Source organism: Gavia stellata, chromosome 8 (assembly GCF_030936135.1).
Source record: "Gavia stellata isolate bGavSte3 chromosome 8, bGavSte3.hap2, whole genome shotgun sequence".
Lineage (NCBI taxonomy): Eukaryota > Metazoa > Chordata > Aves > Gaviiformes > Gaviidae > Gavia > Gavia stellata.
Window position 1 is genome coordinate 41,000,696 of NC_082601.1, and position 25,766 is coordinate 41,026,461.

Genomic DNA, 25,766 nt, shown 5'->3' on the forward strand with positions numbered 1-25,766 from the left:
AAAAACATACTAAATCCTCTCAGACTACCTAAAAATCTGGTTGTCCGCAGTTATTTGGAGCCGTACGCTGGTGATACGGGAAAGTTGTTTTGGCAAATACGTATTGCTACTTCTAGCAAATTTGCCAGCCCTGTAGTGTTTCTCAGTGCCTCCTGGGACTATTGCATTTTACGCAGCTGAACTTGTCACTTGACAGGAGGGAGACTGAGTTCAGGATCACGTTTTTACAGTTTAAATTCCACCAGAGTCCTTGTGGCTTAGTCAGTGGAGAAAGCTTAGACGCTTTGAGTCAGATAGTGTAAGTAAAGGAATGATTAAGTGAGCTGTTTAGAACGAGGGAACGAGAAATACCAGACACCAAACAATAGCTAAAAGTTTAAGCTCTGACTACAGTGCTACATCTTCTGAGGTTAAATAAAGCCTCCTCACATTCTTAAGGACATTTCACTGTTTCTTGTCTTTAAATGGTTTTAATTATAAAAGATTAACGTAGTGTTGGAACATCATAATTCTACTTAATTAAGTGAAGTCATTTTTTCAGCATCTGCACTGAAACGTCAGCTTTATTTGATTGTCAGATACTTTAACATATCAAACCTTTGAAACGTCTTAGTGTTTAGATGGAAAAACTAAAATAGCTTACATTGCTTTATGCCTGTTATAATGGAGAATGCACTCTATATATAGTACCTGCAATCAACTTATACAAGAGTCTTTACATTAGAATAGCTTCAGTTATTTTTAAAAGCAGAAAAAAAAATCCTTACCAGTATTTTTCCCAACTTTCTCTTACATACCTCACACTATGGTGTGTGTTGGTTTGATAATCATCCCTGAATTAAAACGTACCAAATGATTAAACTTGTGGTCAAGTGTAATAGTTTTGGGCAGAAAAAGTGTTGTTTCTCTGTGCTTTATGGATTGCAGTTACTCTGGACCGTATTAATAATGGACCATATTAATTAGGTCTGGACTGTACTTGTGGATATTGCCTCCACTGCACATGTGGATAGAAAACATCAAGATGAGGTACCTAGGGAGGATATGCTTGCTTACTACATACAGGAGTTGACTACTTTCTTGACAATGTGTAATATGTGTCACTGACTATTTTATTCTGCTCCCCCCCCACCCCTTGATGTCATCTGTCTAAGGTGTTTTTCCCTCCTTGACCACATAAGCTTTTAGAACAATTTAATCAGTCAGAAATTTCACTGCTTTTCTGCAATGTGGTGAGGTGGTCGGTGTTTTGGATGTGTCTTTTTTCTTCAGTAGGTGTTGTTAGTTAAGGTCACTTCATAATGCAATATTAAAGGCTGCTGAATGGAGAAGTATTTAAAGACTGATTAATTGTATCATCTAGTATAGCTCAGTGTTGCAATTTCTCCAGTTATAAAAACTGATTAAGTTGATAGCTTGTTTCTGGTCCCCACTGCTCTTCCTAGTCTCCACAGTTGCGCCAATGTGGAAGCAAAAAGCTCTTTAGAAAGACTTTCTACACCAATTGCTCTGCTCATCCAGTCTGTAGCGTGCCCTCCAGAATGGTTGCGCTGGCGGTGCTGGGTTGAGCAGGGAGGTGGGCAGGGGAGGGGGAGCAAGAGAATAACCCCTATAATGTGTCCCTGCCAGCGGAGGGTTTCTGAAGTGGAATTGCATCTTTCTAGAATCATAGAATCATAGAACGGTTTGGGTTGGAAGGGATCTTAAAGATCATCTAGTTCCAACCCCCCTGCCATGGGCAGGGACACCTTCCACTAGACCAGGTTGCTCAAAGCCTTGTCCAAGCTGGCCTTGAACACTTCCAGGGCTGGGGCATCCACAACTTCTCTGGGCAACCTATTCCAGTGCCTCATCACCCTCATGGTGAAGAATTTATTCCTTATATCCAATCTAATTTTACCCTCTTTCAGCTTAAAGCCATTACCCCTTGTCCTATCACTACATACCCTTGTAAAAAGTCCCTCTCTAGCTTTCCTGTAGGCCCCTTCAGGTACTGGAAGGCTGCTATAAGGTCTCCCCAGAGCCTTCTCTTTTCCAGGCTGAACAACCCCAACTCTCTCAGCCTGTCTTCATAAGAGAGGTGCTCCAGCCCTCTGATCATCTTCGTGGCCCTCCTCTGGACTTGCTCCAACAGGTCCATGTCCTTCTTATGTTGGGTGCCCCAGAGCTGAATGCAGTACTCCAGGTGGGGTCTCACGAGAGTGGAGTAGAGGGGCAGAATCACCTCCCTCGACCTGCTGACCACGCTTCTTTTGATGCAGCCCAGGATGCGGTTGGCTTTCTGGGCTGCAAGCACACACTGCCGGCTCAAGTTGAGCTTCTCATCAACCAACACCCCCACGTCCTCCTCAGGGCTGCTCTCCATCCATTCTCCGCCCAGCCTGTATTTGTACTTGGGATTGCCCCTGCATGTGCAGGACCTTGAAGTTGGCTTTGATGAACTTCATGAGGTTCGCATGGGCCCACCTCTCAAGCCTGTCAAGATCCCTCTGGATGGCAGTCCTTCCCTCCAGTGTGTTGACTGCACCACACATCTTGGTGTCGTCGGCAAACTTGCTGAGGGTGCAACTCAATCCCACTGTCCATGTCACCGACAAAGATGTTAAACAGTGCTGGTCCCAATACCAATCCCTGAGGAACACCACTTGTCACTGGTCGCTACTTGGACATCGAGCTGCTGACCGCAACTCTTTGAGTGCGACCATTTTAATTCAAACTTACCTTAAATGATACTTTCTGTTGGTAAAAGGAAGGCAAAAGTTTTGTTGGAACTGACATTTTATGTTGATAAATGTGTTCATCTGAGATCTTGACGTAGATCAGGTTTTCTCCAGGACTGGTCTCCCCATTACAGTAATTTTTAGTCACTTAAGCTGTAAATCATGTCAACTGGAGTTTCAGAAAGTTTTAAGCTTGCTAGGGCCATGCAGTTCCCAGTTCAGTAGATGTTTTTGCAAGGTCTCTTTAGGATGCTGTGTATTTAAAAAGAAAAAATTCCTCAAAGCTTTTCTTCATGCAGGAATTACTCACAGAATGAGAAGATATTTGTGGAAATGAAAGCTGAGCAGTTGGCTGGTCACATCAGTGGCTGTTTTGGTTACTACAGCTTCAAAAATAGTGGTTTTTGCAGTATTCCCATAGGACCTCAGATATAAGGATTTGAAATCGTGTTCTGGGAGGTCTCTCTAGATACAAACACTAGATGTTAAGGTGCAGTTATCAGTTCCAGTCTCCCCATGACTGAGGACCCGCTTGGCTTTTCTCAGACCCTACTGCAGCTGAAGACAAAGCAAATGGAAATAGTGCTTTACTGTCCTTCCCCATGCCTGGTGAAGTTCCTTTCCTGACAAACTCCTGCTTGTGCCACAGAACTCCCCCTCCTGTCAGCCCTGCTGCTTCTTCCCCAAGGCAGGCACTCACTCACCACCTTTAATAATCTTAAATGCTGCAGAAATTGTACAGTTGGTTTACCCCTCTCTTTACTTTTGCAAATTCATTCTCAAGCATCACAAGGAAAGCTTCTGAATGTTCACACAGAATTACACAGAATCACTAAGGTTGGAAAAGACCTGTAAGATCATCAAGTCCAACCACCAACCCAACCCCACCATGCCCACTAAACCATGTCCCACAGTGCCACGTCTACGTGTTTTTTGAACACCTCCAGGGAGGGTGACTCCACCACCTCCCTGGGCAGCCTCTTCCAATGCTTCACCACTCTCTCAGCAAAGAAATGTTTCCTAATATCCAGCCTGAACCTCCCCTGGCACAACTTGAGGCCATTTCCTCTTGTCTTGTCACTTGGGAGAAGAGACCAACACCCACCTCACCACAACCCCCTTTCAGGTAGTTGTAGAGAGCGATGAGGTCTCCCCTCAGCCTCCTCTTCTCCAGACTGAACACCCCCAGCTCCCTCAGCCGCTCCTCATCAGACTTGTGCTCCGGACCCCTCACCTGCTTCAAAGTTTATTCAATCTAAATAATACTAGATGAGTTTTCCAGCACTCCTGTGTGAGACAGCAAAGTCCTGGCAATTTCAGAATAGTCACTTCAAGTAAACAGGTTTTCCTGCCCATCAGGTGTCCTGAAACCCTGGTAGAACAGGGGGGTTTTGTGGTGTATCTGGCAGCTGGTGAAAGGCAGCCTCTTGAAGCATTGAGTGGGCGAGAAAAACTCTGCTGGTTGTGCCGTTTGAGAACTTCCTAGTAGCCCAGCTCCTCAATGGCAGCAGTACCCGTGGCTGACAGCTCTTTGAGCAGAAGCTACGTGCAAGTGCTTGTTTGTCCACTAAACTTGTTCATGATATATTTTGTGTATTTCTACTCATTTAGGTGTTCATTTTGCTGTCTGTGTGTATGATGCTCTGAGAGCAGACCACCATTCAGACATCCCAACCGTCTGGCAGTTACATCTAGGTCATCCCTGTGCAGACCACAAGATGCGGTTTCTCTAGACACCCTGTGCTGGGAAAAGGTTTTGATTAGGGGCCTCATGATCATTCCCAATCTGTAGGAAGAAAGAGGATGCTGCTCTAAAAATGAATTATATCAGCAAATGAGAAGTATGAGGCAAAGGTACACTTATCTATCTTCATTGCTTTTCTGCCAGAGCTCTGTGAGGGATATAAGTGTCTTCTCTCAAGTCCTGGCTGCTGATGTCTACAGCTGGAGATATGCTGAGAGAGAGCTCTGAGCCTTTGGGAAGCTGAACGGGTATTAACGAGGCTTAGCTGATATGCTCAGGCACTTTGAGCTCTGTCAGTGGGGGATATTTTTATGCTTTTTTTGTGTGTTTTAACTTCTTCCTCACTCTTAAGTTCACAGTGAGCTATATGAAGAAGTAAAGGGGTGCACTGTAGCAAAATTTTATGAGGACCAGACAAAGCAAGCTAAAAAGTCCTTTATTTGCTCAAAACGTGAAAATCCTGGCTCTTGCCTTTTCAGCAGCATTTTTGCTTTTACTTTTGCAATAGGAACTAAAATCGCAGCCACAAGATGCTATTTTTAATGTTCTTGAAATTAGTTTTGAGCTGCACTAGTGGTAATGGCGTATTTTATCTTTTTAAAGGCACAGAAATGAGATTAGCAGCACAGTTAAGATGGAACAGTCTTGTCCAGTACAATCATCCTGTTCCTACCCTCTCTACAGAGAACAAGGAGTAATGCTAGTTGTAGTGTATTTCCTTGGATTAAACACCCAGCATATTCAATAAATAACTGTATGGGTAGCCTATATGGTCCAGTCATCTACTGTAATTTAAAAATGACTTAATACATGTCATCCTGAAAGTTGATAATACCTAATAGTTTAAGACTATTTCACTTTAACCCTATCATTTCAGTAGTAGAAGCTGCTGGTGGTGATGAATTTTTGTGCTTTGCTACTTTGCTGTACAAGTTTTCAGTTTTAGATTGCTTCTGAATGGAGGAAGGCGAGATTGTGAAATGATGCATCAAGGAGTTTTCCAGTCTCTTTCTTTCTCATTCAGGTTATTACTTTTGCTTTCACAAATGTGAGCAAGACTTCAGCTCATTTCTCAATTATGCTCTCATCTCCAGTATTTTTACTTCTCATAACTGCTGATGTTTTGACCTGAAAGGTCTGGGAATGCCTAACCAACTGAATACGCCTCAACATAGGTCAACAGCTTCACTGGACTTAATATGTAGTATAATATGCAGGTCATACAAAATTTCTCTACAGTTGTGTGTCTATAGGAAAGTCTGTATCATAATTATTTATATTAATATTCATATATATTTATATTAAAATTCAAGAGTGTGTATTATAGTCTATAAGGAACTTTTTCCTCCTGTAAGCAATCTGTCTTGTCCAGAGCAGTCTTTATCGTGATTTCCAGTTGGGGAGGTATGAGGTTGAGTTTGTCTGTAAAGCCTTAAAAGGGTTCTGCGTGTGATACAGCTCACTTGCTGGAAGAGGACTGTAAGACCCTGCTGCGAGACTGTCCTGTGTCCCCGGCGGCTGGAGATGCGTCTGCAGACAGACCAAAACTATTTCACTTTCCTATCCCTGCCTCTAAGAAGCTTAAGTCCTTTTACAGAAGAGAGGATGATAATCCTCCCTCTTGCTAATTAGATATCCCACCAAAAATACCCTTTTTTGGATTGAATTGTGCCAGATTTGGTGATTTGGCATTCTGCAAGACCTGTCTCTTCACCAAAAATGAACATGGTCTAAACTGGAGCACGTGTGTGTCTGTGTGCTCAGGGGAAAACAAAAGTCTCAATGCTGAGACGGTGGATTACTGTCACGCTTATTTTCCTTGATGAAAATAATGTGGGTTTTTAGACAAAGGTTGAGCTGAGATTGGGAGATCTGTAATGGTACTATGTAGTATGTAATTCTATGAAGGCGTACTGATTTTTGTGCTTTAAAATCCCAGTACAATATAGTGCAAGAGGTCTGTAATTCCGATGTTGCAATTACTTCCTAAGTTCTTAATGTTTTCTGAGAAGATTTCTGACAGAGGTGGTTTAACTAGAAGTTGCACTGTATAATATGTGTGTCTTTTTTCCAGTTTATTGAGAGAACATTCAATTGATGGCACTGGCTGGGCTCCAACTAGAACATTAAAGGTACCATTTCCTTTTAGATACATGCATCAAATTAGATATGTCTTTAAAAATACTTTTATGGACTTAGAAACAGATAATGCAGTTTGCTCTAGAAACGACTGAGTCTTTTGTCTTTCAACAAGTGTTGGTGGCAATACTGAAACAAGTACAGTGCTAACTCATTATAGAAATGTTTGCTAGTTTTAGCATAGCTGCACAAATACTGCTTTGACTGATAAAAGGTTTTGTGGAACGGTATGTCTGCAGGTGACCCTGAGAAACTATGCTCAGTAAGGGTGGTCTGTTTTTTTTTTTTATGCAGGCAAGAAATACAAGAGCATGATGTGAGCAGGACTAACAGTAATCCATAACCCTTGTAATATCCATTGTATTTACATTTCTGACAGATCGGTAGTCTGTCTCTTTTTTTTTTGAGTAGAGGAACTTGGAATGGTGAAAGGCAAGATGCCCTTGGGAGAAACACCATGTAGAACAGAATCAGGGTGTAGTTACTGCACTGTATTGAATTCTGTTTCATCCCCAGTGTTTAAAGGGGGAACGGTGCGTCTGCGCTTAGGTATTGCATAAAGCAGGGCACTCTTGGCTGTTTTAGTCACTCCAGTTGCCTCTTCCCTTTAACCTTGCCTCAAATGTCATTTTGCCCAAGCTGCTAAAATGTAAGTGAAATCTGGCCCCTGTAAAATTGCTGGTACTTGTGCCACTGTGATAGCAGAATGACTTCAGAGGTTGGTCCCACCACAGCTGGGCAGCGTTAACAAATTCAGAGTCGTGGTTCTTGTATGAAATACTCTTAGGGAGATTGCCACAAAGGACGTGCGCTTCAGCGCAGTGACTGCTCTTGTCTTGCTACAGGAAGCGGCTGGTTGTCCATTTACCGTTCCATGACCTTGCTGCCAGAAGAGTCTTGCAGAGCTCTGAGCAATAATCTCCCTTTTGCTTTTACCAGGAACCCTGCCAGAACTGGTTCTTAAAGAACGTTAGCTGCGTTAGGTAGATAAAGGGTACGCATGTCAGGTGTTTGTTTCTTTTTAAAAGGCAAATTGAAAATGAGATTTCTCTAATACTTGCTTTCCTTTTTGGCACTGTGAATGAGATCTGTGACTTTCTTCATCTGTAAAATCTCTTCATGAGCATCTGACTTGATGGAAAGTGAAGTAGAATCTGTGTGTTTTGTGGGTTTTCTTAAACACCCTTTCCCTATTCTTTTTTCATCAGTTAGTATGATTTTGTTTTGCCCTTGTGTTTCTGTTTTCATATTAGGTTAAATCAAGACACTGACTGGGTAATTAAGTTAACTGGTTCTGTTTCTGTCCCTGTATTTCATTCCCAGAGAAAGTTTTTGGACAGCCATTAGAAAATTAGTACACCAATATTGCAACTGGACAAGAATCTACATATATTTTTATCTGCTCTCCTAGCTTTGTTCATGGTATCTTTCTTATAGAGATTAAAATACTGCTGCATGTTAAGACTATGGGTGGGAATAGCTGCTGACATTATGTGTACTTAACTTCCTGTCCTCAGTGATGATGGAAGATGCGTATTAAACTTCTTTCCCATTTTATTCTTGATCAGTTTGCTAATTGCATGTGATTCATTTCATAGATTAAACATCCTGGAATCTCAACTTCCAGGAGATTCAAATTACTGAATATTATGAAGTATTTTAGGCTGTTTTTACCTTCAATAAGTTAGAGGAAAAAAAACCTCCACAACCCTAAACAAAAAAACCCAGGAACTTTGCCTATGGGTGTTGAAATGAAAGATGCAGCAAGAGAAAATGAGATAGCAGCTTAACTTTAAAAAGAAAAAAGTAAAATCTAGCATCCTACTTAGATTTTGGGTTTTCCCCATGAGCATTGAAGCACCACAATTGCAAGTTCATATTTTATAGCTCTAAAAAAAACCATGCCCCATTGCAAAGTTTTCATTCCTTACTTTTTGTCTTCAGAGTCTCCATTTTAAGTGAATGTGCAGTTTCAGTAAGTGTTATCTCACTTGTCATGTTGTCACTTCATGTGATTTGAAGTGTCATCACAAAAAATAAGTACCATATGTTGGTCCTAACTTCCAAGTTGTGCCTCTGTAGAAACATCGTTGTTGCATTGTGCCTCTAGTACAAAAGGAGCTTAAAAAAAAAATTGAACATAAATAGCCATTGAGGATGTTGGTAAGCTGCAAGCACTATTCCCCAAACAGTGTTTTCACTTGGGATACAGATTGTAATTAGATGGTAACTAGCGTCTGGAGTGAGTCTGTTCTTTGTCCAAGATATTCTTCACCCATTCCAAGTGTGCTCTTTGAAAGGACTAACAAACACGGGAAAGGTGTGTCTTGGTCGGAGCCAGGGTTCCTGATGGCCGCTTTATCAGGTGCTTTTTCAGATCTTTGGCTGACTGTTGCCTCTGAAGCTTTATGCATGCCTTCCTACGTGTTTTGAAGCTTGATTAGTGTCCAAGCGCTTAGATTCCAGGCTACACATGCTTCCGAGATGGAAAATAGGGAATTGTGCTGGTTTATCGACAGTATGGCCACACAGTCAAGTTATTTGTCAGTGTGCATTAACAATTGTGGTAGGTACGTGTTAGCTATAGACCACAGAATTACATGAAAGTGAGTGACTGGTAGCAAATGAGAGCCATGAGACGTGACCCAGGTTACTTTTTGTCTCTTAACACTTCACCTACACCCACTAATCCAGCCTTCCTGAATCCTTTGTTTCCAACGCTTGGACACCATGGTTTGGAGAACCTGCTCACGTCCACGAGCGGAATATTACGTGAATTTGCACAGTAGCGCTACGGATAATATCCGGTCTTGGCCAATGATGGGCTTCAAAGTCAGTATTGCATATTCCACTCATCAATAATATGAAGGCAACCTGGTTTTCCGGAGGAAGTGTACCCAAATTTGTCCAATAAAGCACTCTAAAACACTGCTAAAATATTTAATTTGAGAATGGGGGTGTACTGTATTTCTGTGACGAAAATTGGCAGGCATTACTAATGCAGCCGTTCTGAGTGCATTAGTAAAACCGTTCAAACAGATAACTCAAAACCTCAAAAGCCACATGCACAAACCAGCTCTGCTGTGTGCTATTGCATGCATTCATGTTATGTACTTAACCTTTTAGAAGGCTGAAGTTTTAGATTGTCTCATCTTCTGTATCCTTGTGGTGGCAGCAGAGCTCTTACATGAAAAATCCTTCAAAACAAACTGCTGTGACCCTTTTAACACTTTCTTTAGTATCAAATGGGTAGAAACTTGAAGAGGCATTTAAATTATGCCTTTTAACTTTCTGAAAGAAAAAATAAAATCTCCTAAATACTCTTTAAAAGTTATCTGATAAAATGTGTTTTAACGGTGTAGGGAATTCTTAAGGGGGAAAAAAAAGCTAACTCAATTTTATTTTCTAGCATTTTATTGCACTCCGTGTCATCTCATCCGTGATTGAATTCTCTTTAAGTTACTAAGCGTTGAGCATTATCTTTTTTCCACTGTACTCCTTCCTGCTGCTGAACGCGTTTCCATGGACCACTGTTAGCAGCAGGCTGTGTACTAGCGAAGGCACTAAAGAATGTGCTATTTCTGAATTCCTGTATTAGATACTTTTAAAATCAGGTTATTAAGAAAGTTGGGCTTTAACCCTGAAACAGATCATTGGTAGGTTAATGTTTTAAAACTATCTACATGCACTTCTTTTAATCACTGTTGATGTGATTGTAAATGTTTTCTTTATCCATAGAAACACTCCTGAATCCTAAATTCTTAGATAATTTCTGGTAGCAGTTTGCTTATGGATTGTGTAAATACTGATGCAATGCGTTCCTAACTGATCTTTGTGTAATCTTTCACTTCTTTATAGCTAGCTATGAATTAGCAACAGGAGCTTAACTACCTTTCAGTCTCTGTTCTGTTATGTTCTGCATCATTTTATTGCATACTTCTTTCCTCTCTAAAACACGGTATTCCTAAAGCGAAGGATTGCTGAAGTTATTTTGGGCCTCTGCTCCGACTGTCTGAACTGGCTTTTCTCCTGCTTTTAGGTCTGATAGTCAAAACTGAAGTTTTCCAGGTGGAAAGCAAATAGGTGGTTTTAATTCCATTCTGTTCTCAGATTTTTATTTCACTGATAATACCATCTTTTAAATACCCAGTATGAAATAATGCTATTGTTGCTCTGATACCCTGCTTCTTCCCCCTCAATAATTCCAATTTCAAACTCAAAAGTGCTTCAGTAGCTCCTGTTGGTCCTCAACATGCACTTCCTTGTACCTTATTTGCCATGAGTATCATCTGCCTAGTTAAGATAAGCCTCCCTGGTATTCATCAGCTTTCTGTCAAATGCTTGTTTTCACTTTGCTATAAAATTATCTTGGGTGATTGATTTTAAAAAATAAAGGAAGAAGTGGATCTGTGTATTGTGATTGCCTAATTGGTTCTAAAAGTCAAGCTGTTCCTTCTGCAATTATCTCTAACAAACTGCAACTGGAAATTGGTCAGTGACTGATTTATGAACCATAAAAATAATCAAAGCACACTTGTGCAACTCTACTGACTGATTCTGGAGGGCTGAGCACAGTAACGTTAAAACCAGTGTTTTAAAATGTATGGTGAAAGTTCATAACAAATATTTGTCCTTTTTTTGTAACCCTGTTCCGATGGAGCTACAGTTGGTTTCAGATAATTGGAGAACTATTTTCTGTCGGATATTCATGTTGTATATGCATTTCAGTTCTTCACTGAGATATTTTAAAGAGCTGGGTTTTGTCATCTTCATGTTACTGCTGTCAGGCGAGACAGGAGCAGGAATGGGAAGCATCGAGATAGTTTTAAACTATAGCTATGCAGACAGCTTTTTATACCCACCTATAGGAAAACAATATTTTTTTTTCAGGAATTCCTTTCCCGTAACTTCAGATACTAGGTTAAGAAATATCTGTCTGTGTTAATAGATAATCTAATCTAAAAGGAATTAAGACCCGTTTACGATAGACAATTGCTATATGGAGTTTATCCGTAAAAGGCTTGCGTATTTAATTAGCATTTAATACTGAATGGGAGAATATGCCCTATTTGTTGTGTTGGTTCTGCTGTTGTCTTCAGGCAGTAAAATTACTTTATTTGAAATCATGCAAATGTCAAACTGAAATCGCTTGGAGAAATAAATCAGAGGGTCTTGACTTAATTTTTCTAGTTACCTTTACCTCGACGTTTAAGTAGTTTTAAAAGCTTCAGTATAAGCACAAAACTTGCATTCACCATCATAATGAAAACAGGTGGTCTGCTGTCAAAATTATATGTAATTAGTGTAGAGGAGTATTTTAAACACACAATAACTGTCACTGTCTTCAGGATGAAGGGAAAAAAGTAGACCTGTATGTTCTGTGTCATTCTCATTAATTGTTGCTGCTGATACTATTTTTCTCAGCCAGCATTATGATAACATTGTTCTGCTGTTGATTTATTCAAATCCCATTTTGGAATGGGTCTTTGTACTGTAGGTAGAAATGTCAAAGCATGTGCTTGTCAAAGCTGCCTTCCTGGATGGAATATGTTTATCCCCCATATTGGTAAAGTAAGGAAGAGAAAGTCATCAAAAGAAGAAAATGAAAGGCTGCGTAGCAGTGGCAAAGAGCACAGATACCAGCTCTTACTGTGCAGGGGGAGAAATTACCGGGAAGTCGAGAAGGAGAAGGAGATTCTTGATCTAATGTGAATTTTGCATCTAACTCCTAGGATCTTCTTGGTCACAATCACCAAGGTTACAAAACCGAGCGCCTGAGAAATTGTATGTGTGATCTCAAGGGGGAGATGGATTCTGTCAAGGTGTCTGCTGCTTCCTGGTATAGACCAGTATAGAGCCTCTGCTGGGGCAAAAAATATCACCCAGTATGCTTCCAATTATTCACTGCATACCAGCTTCAGATACTGCATTAAGCAGAAGACTACCTGCTTTTTCAGGCAGTGTGCCTTCACATGTCTTCTCTGGTATTATACAGGAGTTGAATCAGGTGGGTGGTGTTTCAGGCAATGTGTCCATGCCTCCTGCACTGTTGCCCACTTAAGACTTTTTACACCACCTTATTTCTCCTTCTGCTGTTTCCAAGAGGTATGGTGGTGCCTCTCACCCAAGCCTACTCCCCACCTAGCGCAGTGTTCGGCACAGTGGGAAGGAAGGAGAGGGGTGAACTTAATTCTCTGCCTGCAGGAGCTATTCCAGAAGGACACCCTGGATGAGCTGACACCCAGGCACATGGGCTTTCTTTTGTCTGAGGAACAAGATGTGCAGAATAACTTTCTGGGAGTCCTCACCTTCTCAGCTGTGCTGTGCTTGGCTGGTTGTAAGTTTTATGGGTGACCTTCTGGCTGAAGCACTCTTCAGAGGAGGACTGTGCCTGCTCGCCTCGCAGTACTCCCTCTGGGGTCGCATCCAACTCATCCTCTTCATTTGTAGAGCTGCCTTCCTCCCTCGTGTGCAGAGAGCACTTAAAGGTCCAGCTCTGCGTGTTGACCTCATGTCGGCTCCCAGGACCACATAGCACAATGTCTCCTGCTGCCAACCCCTTTACGCTTTCCCTCATTCAACACAGTGAGTAACAAAACACAACGTTTGGTTGCAAGCAAACAGCTTTAGGGAAAGGCCACCCCAGCAGCAGGGAGCTATACCTGCAGCTTAACAGAAACGGGTTAGTGCAAGTGTTTAGTCTTATACTTTATTCCCTGAAGACTTAGTTTTTATTTGCTGTAAGGGTGGATCTTGATCAAAGGAGTCTGTGAAGGAGAGAAAAGCAAGCCTGATGGCCATTGTGTGTCCCTGAATGTATGGGCACTGATCTGCTGCAAATTGCTTTGTCGCAAGTAAAGCGGATTCCTTCAAAGCTCTACTCTGTTCTTGTCAGCACAGCAGGAGCAGAACCACCCCCCCCAAAAAAAAAAACCCAACCCAAAAAACCAAACAAAAATCAGGGCTGAAGCTGCATGCTGCCTTGTATTTTCTGGGATAATGAAGGGGATATCAGCATTGCAGAAGACTGCTCTAGGGAAGAGAAACACAAGGGGATAAATACAGAATTAGCAAGGGGGGAGGGAGTGTCAGCAGAAAGTAGAGGCAGGTGCGGAAGAGAGATTTGTTGAACCAGTAAAGAGGTAGATAAGGAAGGACAGAAGAGTCGCAACCTTTTGAGGGCTTTTGGTTGTCAGCAAACATGAAGGGACGTGCACTGTTTTTCCATAATGCAAGAAGTGCTTCAGGGTGTTGTAGGAGCTCCCAGTGGTTCAGAGCCTTCTTTTTGGTATGGTTTGGAGTGTGGTGTCCTCTTTGTTGGTCCAGATCTCTGCATCCCTCCTTGGTGCTGGAGCCCACGTGATATGCATCTGCAACAGGACGTCTGGCCCGACTTTATCCAGAAGTTTATTCCCCACACACCTCAACTGCTCTGACCGCATGGATAGGTTCGGCTTCAAGATGGCCCTGCTGCTCTGAAGGGAACACGGACTGGTTCATTGCTGCCCTGCTCGCCGTGCAAGTGTCTGGCCCGGGGCAGTTCTCACGAGGGCTGGGCTGTCCCTTGTGGCTTTGATCAGCATCGGGGACTGGGGAGAGCCTGTGCGTGTTGAGCAAAAACCAAGCGAGGGGGATTGAGTTGTCGCAGTCAAAGGGCTTTCCGAATGTCCTTGTTGATCACAATTTAGATGGGTATTTGTAGCTGTTGCAAAAGGCACAGCTTTACTACAAGGTACCTTTCAATGGTTCAAGTCTCCCTCTGTAAAGGAAGTCATCTAAAGAAAAGTGCAGTGCAAAAGATTTATATTCTTCAATACCTTTGCTCTCTAAAGTGCTTAAAATGGCCATTGTTACTGCTTTCATTCCTTTGCCTTTCTTCTCCACCTCTAAAAATTGAGCAAGCAGCAGGCAAATAAAACTTCAGACCCAGTATTTGGTAAAGAGAAGTTATAAGCCACTGAATACAATCTGCTATGTAGATCTGACATTATTCTATTTTCCTTAAAATCAGCTTCAGGAAGTTTTTCTGCAGGGATATATTGTGTTGTATTTGGATTTTATAAGTTGACTATCATTTTTGTAAGAAGTTATTTATTTTTTCCCTTCTGTACGTGTCCAGGCTGGCGAAAATACTTACACAAATCAATGTCTTTTAATAACCTTTGCTTCATAAAAGATTTGCAAAAATTTTCTTTTTGTCTCTTTAACGGCTCCTGGCAAAGCCTCATCTTTGTTTTAAATATAGTAGCTGTTATTACTAGCATGTTTCTAAAGAGTGATTCAGTAGAACAGTGCAGTACATTAGTAAGTCTAATTAAACCATGCTTGTTTTCCCCAAATTGTTGATTTCTGAATGTGCAATTTGTGTCAACTTTAATCAGTTGAGTAGACTGGTCTCCAGAGGGCGATTGCTTTAGCATTCGTAATCACTGTAGTGTAGTTCGTTAAGAAGCTATCACAGAATTCCCCTGGGAACAATTTATAAAAGATTATCTACTTGCTCTGAAGTAACCTTGGGGACAAACGTCAAGGAGTCAGTAACAAAAGTAAGGGATTTTAGGCGAGTGCTCCTGCGTACTTGGCAATTCACAACTGTCTTGGTCTGGGAGAGGAACAGACTATTATTGTTCCTGTTTTCTTTCCTCTAGTATATTTGAGCACAGAAGAAATCGTTTTCCAACCTTCCTCCTTTTTTTGTGTTTGCTAACTGGAGCAGTTCATGCCATTTAAATTACCCAAAGCCCTCTAAGTAAGCTACTGTTGTGTTTGGGTGGGAAGCATGAGCTGGGATTGCTGGCACACGAGAATTGAGATGGCCTTTGTGGTTGATTAAAGAAAGCTGATGTTCTCTTTATCTTACTCCCAGGTGGAAATGGTGTTTTACCTGCTACAGGAATTTTACAAGATAGTGTAGCAGTGTTACATGCAAGATTAAAGAGCAGCAGGTCAGGGAGAGGAGACGTAAAAGAGAACATTTTTATTTCGGAGGAGACTGTTTAGGAGGGAAGCAGGTTTTTTGCAAGCTGAAGAGAGCCTACCATCTCTGGTGTGAAAACATACTTTTTTTTTTAACCCCTTGGACCAGTGATAAGTTTTGTGCAGTCAGTTACATTGCAGTGGTTGCAAATAGTTGGTTAGGCCATCAGAGATGGTTGTGGAGGCGTGTTGAGGAGGCAGAAAGAGAAGTGCAACAGAGCCTGGGGAAGGTGGGGCTGGGTGGGATGAAGGACGCTTGGTTTTCTGGGCTGCAATGAAAAGAGAAAGAAGCTGAGCTTGTTTGTAAGAGACGATGGAAGAAGGTGAATGGAGGTGGGAGACCATCTTGAGCTGGTGCATAGGCAGACAGGACAGCAGAGAGCTGCCCCAGGAGACAGCCATGCAGCGGCCGGACTTTCAGCATACTGAGTTTTTGGGTGTAATTTCAAGCCCTTTTCCAAACTGTGATGTACAAAGCTTGGCAGTTGTTTTATTGGACTTACTGCTTCAGTTTGTTTTTAAAAAAAAAAATTTGCTTTAGACATCTGCTTGTATAAATGACTGCTGCTTCTCATTGATCTGAATGGGTTAAATTGTTTGTACATAAAAAATGGTTTAGCAACGAGCTTTAATTTGATCAGTCTATTACATCAGAAATGCTCCTTGGATCTCTAAAGAAGTTTCTTTGATTGGAAGTTCATTAGTTGCTTTTGTCTGGCTTGTTCTCTGCTGAAATTAATGTATTAAATATACTTTGCCTGTTAAAGGAAAATCTTAATTTACAATTTATGTGTTTACTCTCTCTTCAAAAGAAGTGCTGTGTTTCCAAACATCGGCAAGCATAGCTAAACACTTGTCTGTTACGCGCTTTCAATGGCATCGCTTTTGTGAAGTGGTTGTGAGAACTGCCACTCAGGAAGATTTGGTGACTAACTGAATTAGGACCTCCTACAAATGCAATGCTTTGAGACTCTCTAGCCTCAAGAGAGGCTATTTCAAAAGCTGTATTTAGTATTTTGATTCATTGCTCTTGAACTTTAAACATTGCTGCAGTGGCAGGTTTTTCTTCCTCATTTGGCATGCCGTAAATAAATCTGTGGGCAGGGGTTTAATGTAACTTTTCACTCAAATGCAACACAAATACTCAAGAATGAAAAGGGGGTGATTATAAAGGGTTATTTATAACAGTCTGTTGATCTTCTGACTTGCTTGTGTTGACTTCCCCCCGCTTGAGCTCAAAATAGTGACAGGGCTGCGGAGCAGAGCATGTTTCCTTCATTATCCCCTCTTCCATTATGGATTTAACCAGGTACTGCTCTTTTAGTTCGAGTACGATACTTGAATCTTCTCAGCTAACATGGTAGAGGGGAATTAAAAACACTTGCTTACCTGAGACCTGCAGTTGGCTCGCGAAGACATCTAACCTCACGTGTGACGTCTCTGCCGATGCAAAGCCTCCGGGAGACCAGGGGACAGGGAAGAGGGCCTGCCTGGGCACAGCTGGAGCAGAAACCGGATAAAGTGGTTTGAGGAATTCTGCAGCCTTTTCGGCACGGTCCATCCTGAGCAGATCATGCCGCTTCATTACAAAAAGCACAAGAGGTCCTCAGTTTTGCTCTGAGGTTACCCCTCTGTAGTGGGTGTAGTTGTGCTCTGTAGCTTTGATGTTAAGCATGTAGAAGAAAGTAGACAAAAAGAAGCATTGCAAAGGAAACAGCCGTGTCAGGTATTCACAGTGTGAGCAGGCAGATCCTTGTGTCTGATTCTCCTTTTGCAAGTAGATTCTCACACTGAAGTGCAGCAGCGTAAAGGTGCGCGTTATTATCATTTTAAGGCGACATCTGCCCTGCTCCTGTGTGTGAAGATAACCTTTAAAAATTCTTGTACATAGGGTTAACTTTCTGTTTTCAGAGTATTTAAGCCAGAAGTTCAGTAAATGTTTGAAGCCAAGGATGATGCTTTATTACGTTAAAAGAAAACACAAGTTTTTGAACTGTTAAATCTGACAGGATCTTCAGTGGCTTGCAAATCCTTTTAGTTCATCAGGGAAATGTGAAGCAAGTGTTCAGGCAAGTGCTTATCTGCATGCAGTAAGCAGCTCTGCTGAGGTCAGTAATGCAAAGTGATTATTTTTGCAGTGCAACAGTGTCAGGTTTTTCAAATATGAAATACTTGCTTCAGTCTTGCTCATCTGTTCCATCCCACTTCCCTTTCTCAATATCCTAGATTTAAATCCAGGCTAGCCTCAAACTCATTACAAAAAGTGTTGCCCTCTGGTATTAATTTAGCATTATTTTTTATGGAGCCATGCAAGGGTATAAAATGAATCCAGCAAATCATAAAACTTGAATAGGTGGAAACATCAGAAACGATATTAAGAATTTCACACATAAGTTATTCAGGAATAATAATAATAATAATAATAATCCTTTTACGCTTTTTGATGTCTAGAATGGCTGTGAAAATGTGCAGCACTCTGAAACCTCCCAGCCTTACAGAGGTTTTTGTTGGGTTCTTTTTGTGTGTTTTATTTTTTTTTTTATGGAACTCTCTGCAAAGCCAGCCTGAATGAGTCAACTGTCCCAAAGTCTTAAAACCAGGGTTCAGCAAATGAGAATTTGGAGCAATTTAGGTAAACTTCACAAGCGGGTGCTTTTGGAATGGGAAAATAATTTGATATAACTTACATTTCGGTTTTGAGTTGCAGCATTTACTTGTGTAAGGTGTGGCTCGTCGCTGCTTGTATTGGAGCAGAAGCTGTTTTGTCTGGGGAGACAATCTGCAAGTGTCCTGGTGGGGAGGCTCCGGGAGACTGGCGGCTTCAGCACTGTTAAATGTAAAGAGAGGGCTGAGCTCTTCAGGATTTCAGAATCAATGTGACTGAGTTGCTCTTTTGTTTGTTTCTTTTTAGCCGTGCTGGTAAGTGGTTGAACAGTTGTGAACAGTTTGCAACCCTGTGAATGCCATTTTGGCATTCAGGCAAGATTTAGAAATGGATAGACCCCGGTGTGCTAGTGTGAGCTCCTCGTACCTCTTTAGGATGTTTTTTAACACTCAGTATTGTAATTCTACATCACATTCTCCAGCTACAGTCTGCTGTCACATGGCGTAGATGAAAGACGACCCTTAAAAAGTTAATTTATTCCTGCTTCTTCAAGTGGAAGAAAGCAAATTACTGTGCTTTAGTAAGGTCCCATTATCAAAGGTTGTGGGAAACACACAGTGGGTTAAAATCGGACGCAAGACATTCTCAACACCCCTGAGACATTCACTCTGCCTCCCTGAAGGACAATACAGCCTTTGAGGGCAGCAGTGGAGGGGGCTCCTGACCTTCAGGGCCAGAGCATCTGCTGGGGCAGAGTGACTCTCAGCCGTCCCTGGTTACGCGCCCTGCCTCAGTCAGTCCTCGCCCTGCATCCCTGCCAGGGGCAGCGTGCGTAGGGGCACCGGGGAGCGGAGCAGACCCCAAGAGCGGTGATGCCGCGGCAGCCTGTGCTGTGCTGCGCACCCTCTCATGCCTGAATGCAGGAGAGTGAAGTGGAAGCCGAGACTTTCGTGGCTGTTCCTGTTCTCCAGGCTCTCCACACCACTGAAATCTTCCTTTAATCAGTGACTTTGGCTTATTTTTACTCTAGCACCACTGCCCTGTACAAATAGTTAATCCCCAGAATTGCTTAGTACTGGTTTCCCTAATACCATGTTTCGCTAACCTCTGCTATGCCCCGTTTCTGTGACAGTAGTTGTAGTTGAACAATGACAGAACTTACATAAAGGGGAAAATGATGACTTTCATCCATTATTTGAAATAGTCCATTTTCTCACGCTTGCCGAGGAACTGACAGTACGGTCATTTGGGAGTGGGGATGATTGCCTAGCACTATAGTCTTAAAACGTATGGATAACTGTAATTCTTAGGTGTCTCGGGTGCGTCCTTTTTTGCAGTTTATGTGTCTGTGCTGCCACTGCGGATGATGAGTACATTTGAAAGCGTTGCTGTCTTTGCCACACCTGATGATTTCAGAAGCTCCATTAGGAGAAGATGCTGAAACTGAAAACTGTGTCTGACAATATCAGCTTTGCTGGGCAGATTAACGTTATTAAAAGCAGATAAACTGAGTTGGTTGGTTGTGCAAGATCAAAGAAAATTGGATCGTCAGAGGCTGTTGTCCGGATAATGCTGACATCATGTCTTTTTCATTAGGGCATAATTGGATAGCGTTCTTAAGGGGTATGGACTTTTGTGGTCCACCACTCTCAGTGGAGGGCCTGGAACAGGAAACAAACTGAAATACGCTCATTTATTGAAGATCTTTGCTGTGGATAGGAAGTTTTTACTTTGAGGCTTTATCTTTATTGTGAAAGGTACATTTTAGCCATGAAACGATTAATGTGCAGTGTGTGTCCTGCTACTGGAAATCAGGCGGCGTGGTTTTCATGGGTCAAGTGCCAGCAGGCTGTAAGGGCAGGAGGTGCAATGCTGGTCTTTATTGTCTCGTAGGTGTGAGCTCCAGTGCCCGGACTTCAGTGGGATTTTGCAGTAGGGTAGCTTAGTTATGCTGCTACTAAAGAAAATAGTCTTTTCTCTAGGTAGAAATTCTTAGCCTCGGAGTTGGTGGTAGGTGATGCTTTTAAGTCTCTTGCTGTATTATTTGGATCTTGTGCATTTTCTTATTCTCTGAAGGTTATAACTGAGGATGTGGATGCTGAGGTCAGTGCTAGTGGAATCCTTTTGGAGAAGCCCACCCCAAAATAAGCTGTTTGATGACACCATTTGGAGGCAGATTCCCCTGAAGCTCCCTGTTTGCAGGAATTGAAAACCCTCTCTATTCAGCTGTGTTTAAATAGATACTTAAAGGCAGTAAAATGATTTGAGGCATATGCTCATAGAAGAATGGTATTTCTCCGTACTCATACTACACCTAAATCTCTTTTCTCTAATCTTTTGACACAGTTTCAAATATTTGTCTGACACCATTTAAATTTTTTAATTTTAAGAATGGATTGCTGAATTAAGTTTTATATCCACCCTTTGAACTAAGCAGTGCAGTCAGTTGGTGACATATACTAAGGTATTATTCCTTTCCTTGAGCAGAGAAGGAACAGGAATAAGGCTCCTGTACACACAGAAAGATCTGAACTTGTATTTCAATATGCTGTATTCGGTTTTTGGTGACTTCTAAATGCCAAGCATCCATGAAATGGGGAAGTTTTTTCAATATTTTGATTAAATTAATAAAACATCACCCTTAATCTAGATTTGACTTCCAGAAATTTCATGAATTAATAGAAAAATAAAGTATGTGAACGTGTTCAAAAAACCTGAAATGCATGCCTAATGGACTGTGCTTTTCTTTTGCAGGATGTTGTCTGGGGGTTAAACTCTTTATTTACTGTAAGTAAATGAATATTTTGCGCATCCACTTTCCTTTTTCCTGCTTGGTTTGGTTTCAGCATCACCTAACGTGAACCCCGTCTGATGCCTCTTAAACTTAAGGTCATTATTTCCTTTGGCTTCAGTGGGTGTTGTACAAGTATGAAATCAGTTTGTGCCTTTGTATAACTGCAAGACTCATACAGATGGTCTGAAACGCCAGCTTTTTCGTACATCGTTTTTACTTTTTGGTTACAAATCTATTGTGGGATATTTTGGTAAGATGTTACTTGGGATCTTCCACACAGTATGAAATTCCTTCCGCTGATTTGCAGGAAATAGAAATTCATATTGCGCTGAGAAGGAATTGTGTTGGTGGTAGGTTTTATAAAAATGATGTTTAGGAATTAATGACTGCCCTGCAGTCTCATCCCTGTTTTGAAGACTTATATTCCTGTTCAAGGGGCCTCGCTACCCACCTGCAGAATTTGCATAAACCCTGACTTATCACAGGAATGATAGATTTTGTTCAGGGATCCCATTTTCCCCCTTTTCCTTAGATTGACAGGAGCAAGAAACCTGTGCCTCATAATTACAGGAGCAACTTGAAAATGGAGGAGAGAGGGCGGGAAGCTGCAGGAGGCAGGCAGGATGCAACAGCTGCTTTTGCCCTAAAAGCAGAGAGAGGCTAAGTCTTTACTGTCCAAAAGCTGCCTTTTTTAGGGAGTCCAGGGTTATGGTCCTCTTCCACAGCTGTTGCTGCTAGTTAGGAAAGGAGAAAGCAAAGAAAGGCACTGACTTGGTCGCCACATTTGTCATCAACTCTGGAGAGAACTACCCCAGCTGCTCCAGAGTGTACAGAGGAGGCTGTGAAAAGCTTTGGATGAGGAGCATCGCTGTGGGCTTCGCTAGCCCCAGCCTGTTTTCGAAGAGAGAAATTCCTTCCACCGCTACCTGCAGCAGGAGGGGCAGAGCGGTGACTGTGCTCCCAGCACTATCACCAGGATCATGGTGCGTTTCTAAAACCTCTAGCATAGACCAAGCCAGTGACTGGCTACAATCTCCTAAGCTTTCCTGGCATCCAAAGGCTTGATTTCTTTCAACAACATCTTTTGTAAATTGATTTAGAAGATTGGAGAGCATTTGCCTTTTGAAGAAAGAGTAATTGCATTTCACAGCTAGTCTCCCACTGCATGCTAAGTAACTGGAAGAAAGCAAAATCCACTGGAGGTACAAAGAAGTGCCTTCAGAGGCAGAACTGCACATAAAAATAAACTGTTGGGCAAACAGCTGCAAAGAGCGATGGTCACGCATTGGAGACTGCAGGGATTTGTCATGGCCGGTAAGAGACATGCTTTCCAGCTTGCCTCTTGGATTTCCGTCACACCCAGCTTCTTATAAATAATTAGGCTTTGAAAAGCTGGCATTGGATTGTACTGGCCTTGCAGATCCTTTTGGGGTTTTCTTAAAGAAAGTGAGTGAAAATGAGGTGGATTGGTGTCCTGGTTTGAATGAAATAGGAGGTTTGCTGCTTGAAAACGAGTGGGAGAGTGACACGAGCCTTTCACACTTGTGAAACGATGGCATTTCACTGCTGTCGCAGCAGTGAACCTTCAACTGGGGAAAGTGGGCTGCAGGCAGAATAGGGGGGTATGTGATTCAATGGTTTTTTTAATGATAATTGCTCTTTTATCAGCATCTTGGTTTCCTTTGGTTTTAACCCTAGACCCTTTCTCCTTCCAAAGTTAATATTTATTGAGGTTAAACTGACAGACCTGAGATTTATTTTGATTATTTCCGCTCCCTGGCGCCACGTGCCCTTAGCTCTTGGGGTCTTTGCACTCCCTGTCCTCTTGGCCCTGTTTTTCCCATTGCACTAAGACTTTCCTGTCTGTAAGGCTCCAGGTTATGTAGCTTCTTCACAGAGGGAATTAAATTGCTTTGCTATGGAGATGGTATTAAGGAAGTTTTTCCTGCTTTATCACCAGGCTGTTTGCAGGGTTTTTTTAAGGGTTTACTTTACCCTTGAACAAAAATCAACAGGAATTGTGCCTTCTGAAACTTTGAATGTTCCTTCAAAATTTTATTTTAAACTGTTTCAGTTTTCAAATAGAAATGCCTCACTGCCAGAAAGAAGTGTCACGGGGCTGTGTGTGGCATGCCACCAGATGGGGTCAAATGCCTTGTTGCTGTTGTCCTTTAATTGACTTGTGATTTGGTTTGCAATCGTCAAACTCATTTGCATCTACCTTTGGCAGGTTTACTTACCAAGGTAGTGAGAAAATGGCACTACACCTGCTGGTCTTGTTTGCTTTGTTTCATTATCTTGTTCGTTAGGGCTTTGGATTCCTTGTGTTGTGCAATGAGTGGGAACCCTATAATGTTCTCTGTTTCTTTTCCAGGATCTTTTGAATTTTGACGATCCTTTGAATATTGAGGCTGCAGAGCATCATTTGCGTGACAAGGTGAGTCAGGGGTTTATTTAAAGCATGTTGTTCCTAAACAAATACACATCCTGTACTTGGCGATTCCGAGTCAGTCCTTTTAAAGCATTCGAACTGGTACTTCAGGCAGTCTTGTGACTCATTGTATCAGCAACCAGATATTCAAACAAAATGTGCTTTATCTGGGAAAGTAAACTCAACACAGTAGTGTTATTCACCATATGCTAGAATTGTTGACCATAATGTAGTCATACCCCCAAAATAGATGATCTTGTCCTTCTTGTTTCTGGTATTTTCCCTGAAGTTGTGTATGTTCCATGTAGCAAATGACAGTGAATTGGTTTGGTGCAGTTACGTGAGTAGCCTTTACCTTAAAAGGCCTGCAAAAAGATCTCATCCTTCTCTGTCTCTTTCAAAATGCAACTTTTTTTCTTCACAGCTCTTACATGTTGCATGCTTTTATTAAGTCAAGAGAAATCTAAGCACGTTTGAAAGACAGGAGTGGAAACTTTATTTTCTTTTTACTGATCCTATTTGTTCTGTGCGTATTATGGACTGGGCAAAGCAAAACATGGTATTAATTAGTGGCCTGATGAATATCTGTGAGATGTACCTCTCAACTGAGATTGAGCATGGATGTAGAGGTGAACAAAGTACTAACTTCCCCTTGTATAGATCTCTGAAGTTGTGTCACGTCACATTATATAGATGCATACCTCAAGCATATAAAAGTTACATTTGGCACGTTCAAGATCTCTTGTTTTAATTAAATCTTTTGACACTTTTGTTGAAGTTAACCTTAAAGACTGAAGAAAGTTTCCAGGTAAATTTTGATTTGAAGAGTTCATTGAAAATGCAAAGACAGGCAATGCACCTAATTTATCTCATTTTTTCAAGAGGAAACACCAGGATTGCAAGTTCGTCTTTCTAGCTGTTTTCTTGCTTACTGAGATCTTGTAGCTATTCTGGTATTTATCAGTGTTTGCAGGGCTGGGATGAGACTGTAAGCCTAAGGGGAGAAAAATTTAGTAGACACCTACTCTGGAAGACGGGGTTTTTTTAGTGGTTTTGTTATGTCGTTTTGGCAAAGAGTGTCAGGAAGCCTTCCAAGTCATAAAACACTGAACGTAGTCACAGAGGGGATGCAGCCTGAGAAACCAAACCAGCGTAGGGAAGGTAACAGGCTGAATCATTTTCTTTGTTTGCACTGTTAGACTGAATTATTCTCTAGTATCTTGCCAAGGAAATTTATAGCTCTTTGGGAATGGTGAGGCTACACACCTATTGCTGAGTGTCAAATTTGGCACTTGGTTTCTTCTAACTGCCAGAGGGAGAGCGGTTTGTCTGGTGTCTGGGTAGGTTTTTGTAAGGAGAGGTGCTCCCGTAGTACTAGTACAGTCTTGTGTCAGATGTGCTGAGGCTGTGGTAGGTGAGCCTTACCAGTGCTTCGAGTAAATTGTTAGACCTCAGACCAGCCAGACAGTAACGTCCTCTTCCCAAAGAGGGATGAAATGCTAAGAAATTGCTGTCCTGCATCTCTCAACCTCATTCAGAAATTGGAAATCTTGGGAATCCACAGAAAAAAAGAATGTTACCTGCTTTTAGAAACACACCTCCCTCAAAAATGGGGAGGTGAGCACTCAAAATACGTACTGCTACACTAATAGCATGGAAGTTTGTTTGGGGCTTTTTTTCAGATAAAAGCAGCTGTGGAAGAAGTGAAAGGGAAATTGAGTGGGTTTTTTGACAGTCTTCTAAATTAAAAATATTTTTGGAACAAACATTTTTTATTTAGTAAACGCTAAGTAGTCTCTCCACAGGTATCTGTAAAATTCATGTTCTGTCATGTTAACTTTTTTTTGGAGCTTATCTGAATTTAGTTTAGGTATTTCGCTGATAGTGACAGCACCAGCTAGTGCTGGATTTTCCATAGTATGTCTTCCAGCAACATCAAGGCAAACCCAATAATGCTTGTCTGGAGAGAATAAATTATGCAAGGGAGAGAAATGGCTGCTTTTACAATTAGCCTCAAAGGATGCAATTGCAGCGTGAGTTAGTTTTTGCGTCTCTCGGGCATAGATGTCATGTAGCGTCTAAGCACTTTGTTGTGAAGTGAAACTGCTGTGGTCCTGTCCTGTGTCCTAAGAAAATACTTGCACTGCATGATATGATTAATATGGGAATGCTAATGAATTGTCCCTGAGACATTTTTACGTGTGTCATACAATTATACAAATAGTGTGTATGTAATATATATGCCTGTATGCACAGTCTGTGTACAAACAGATGTGCGAATATATCTACATACAAATAGTTTTGTATACAAACATCTGTGTCTAACAGATACTGTAAGAGAATGCCTTTGGTCATTT

General features: G+C 41.6%; 1 protein-coding gene across 1 annotated transcript in view; it reads left to right on the top strand.

The window, feature by feature from the left end:
* UBE2F (ubiquitin conjugating enzyme E2 F (putative)) overlaps positions 1 to 25,766 on the top strand; it is an 88,758-nt gene that overhangs the window by 34,197 nt on the left and 28,795 nt on the right. Inside the window, exons 7-9 of the mRNA XM_059820447.1 lie at positions 6,539 to 6,596; positions 20,939 to 20,971; positions 23,353 to 23,415. Coding sequence (XP_059676430.1) covers positions 6,539 to 6,596; positions 20,939 to 20,971; positions 23,353 to 23,415 — 154 coding nt within the window. The remainder of the gene's footprint in view (positions 1 to 6,538; positions 6,597 to 20,938; positions 20,972 to 23,352; positions 23,416 to 25,766) is intronic.